General features: G+C 22.9%; 1 protein-coding gene across 1 annotated transcript; it reads left to right on the forward strand.

The window, feature by feature from the left end:
• Positions 1-294: 294 nt before the first annotated feature.
• On the forward strand, positions 295-1,198 carry LOAG_09425 (hypothetical protein; the record flags this gene model as incomplete). The annotated part of the gene is made up of 3 exons (XM_003144952.1): positions 295-392; positions 731-971; positions 1,187-1,198. The coding sequence occupies 3 exons, from the start codon at positions 295-297 to the stop codon at positions 1,196-1,198; spliced, it is 351 nt and encodes a 116-aa protein (XP_003145000.1).
• Positions 1,199-1,482: the final 284 nt, after the last annotated feature.

A 1,482-nucleotide genomic window follows, 5' to 3' on the forward strand; every position in this document is an offset into this window, starting at 1 on the left:
AATAAAATTCAATTAGCATTTTCTTTCTTCTATAATTTTATGTATTATCTATTTATCAATTATCGATTTCTTCTTTTATTTGTTTATCTTTCAGAGCGGTCATTTTTATCTTATTTACAAAAGAATTTTATTTATTCTTTTTATTTATTTCTTTTCAGAACGGTCATTTCATTTCATTGACAAATATAGAAGAGAAGATGCCGAAGTAAAGGAAGAAATTATTGAAAGAGTTCATTTCTCGAGCTCTTCATTACCTACTTACTTACTTATTTACTTATTTATCAGTAAGTAAATATGGATGTAACAGATTTCCATATATTACTTATTCTGTTGTATTATTTTATACAACCTGTTGTAAATATTGGAAGCGATTATTTTGAATGCCCACGAAGGTATAATTTAAAATTTTGCTGCAAAAAAAAAAATAAAATAATATCTTACAAAAAAAAAAAAGGAAAGCAAAGAAAATGAGAAAGGAAAAGATAAAACAAATAAATTTTTTTTTTATTATTTAGAATTCTTGAAAATGAAAAAAAGAAAAAGATAAAATTTTTTTTCAACATTTTAATCGAATATCTCGTATTTTTTAAGAATTTTCAGAAATTATCATGCAGCTAGATTAATATTATTAATTAATTAATTAATCGAATATTAATTTCTTTTATATATAACCTCATAATATTAACTATTCAAATTCAACGATGATAATTATTATAATAATTTCTTCAAGATGCACCTGTATTCCGGATGTAGCTGAACCGGATCGTTTCGTTATAAGCTGTAAATGGTCATCAACAACAACAATAATATCCGGTAATAAATGGAAACAACAAATATTCGCTCAATTTCCATTAAATATTACAAAAACTCTTAATATTGAATGTGACAATAATTCATCTTCAATCACTCCTATTATTTTTGATGAAAATTTATTTAGTGGATTTAAAAATTTACAACATTTACGGATACAGGTATTCATTTTAACCATTACTATCACTGCTTTTGTTTTTTTTTTCAATTTTCAACCATTCATCTTCCATGATAATTTTCAAATTTAGAAAAAAAAAAGAAAAGAAATAATCTCAAACATAAGTGAAATCAAAGTGAAAAAAAAAGAGTGTGTAAACAACTTGAAATGAAATTTAAATCATTCAAAAATTTTAAATTTTCAAAATAAAAATTCAAGTTTAATCGTTGAATTATTTCCAATTTATATCCATAAATTGAATTATAAATTATTAAATTCAAAATTTTTAATTTTCATTTTTATTAAAAAAGAAAATAAAATGAAAATTTCATCCATACTTTAGACTAAATTCAACTAACATTAAGTCTATTCCTGTAAATGATTTAAGAAAAACCTTCATCATCATTTCATTGAACCGTAGTTATCGTCAATTATCGATAATATTTTCAAACTCCTATACCATATATCTCTTTCTTCCTCTCTCTCTCTCTCTCTCTCCTCTCTCTCTTTCTCAT

Source organism: Loa loa (genome assembly GCF_000183805.2).
Source record: "Loa loa unplaced genomic scaffold supercont3.72, whole genome shotgun sequence".
Taxonomy (NCBI): Eukaryota; Metazoa; Nematoda; class Chromadorea; order Rhabditida; family Onchocercidae; genus Loa; species Loa loa.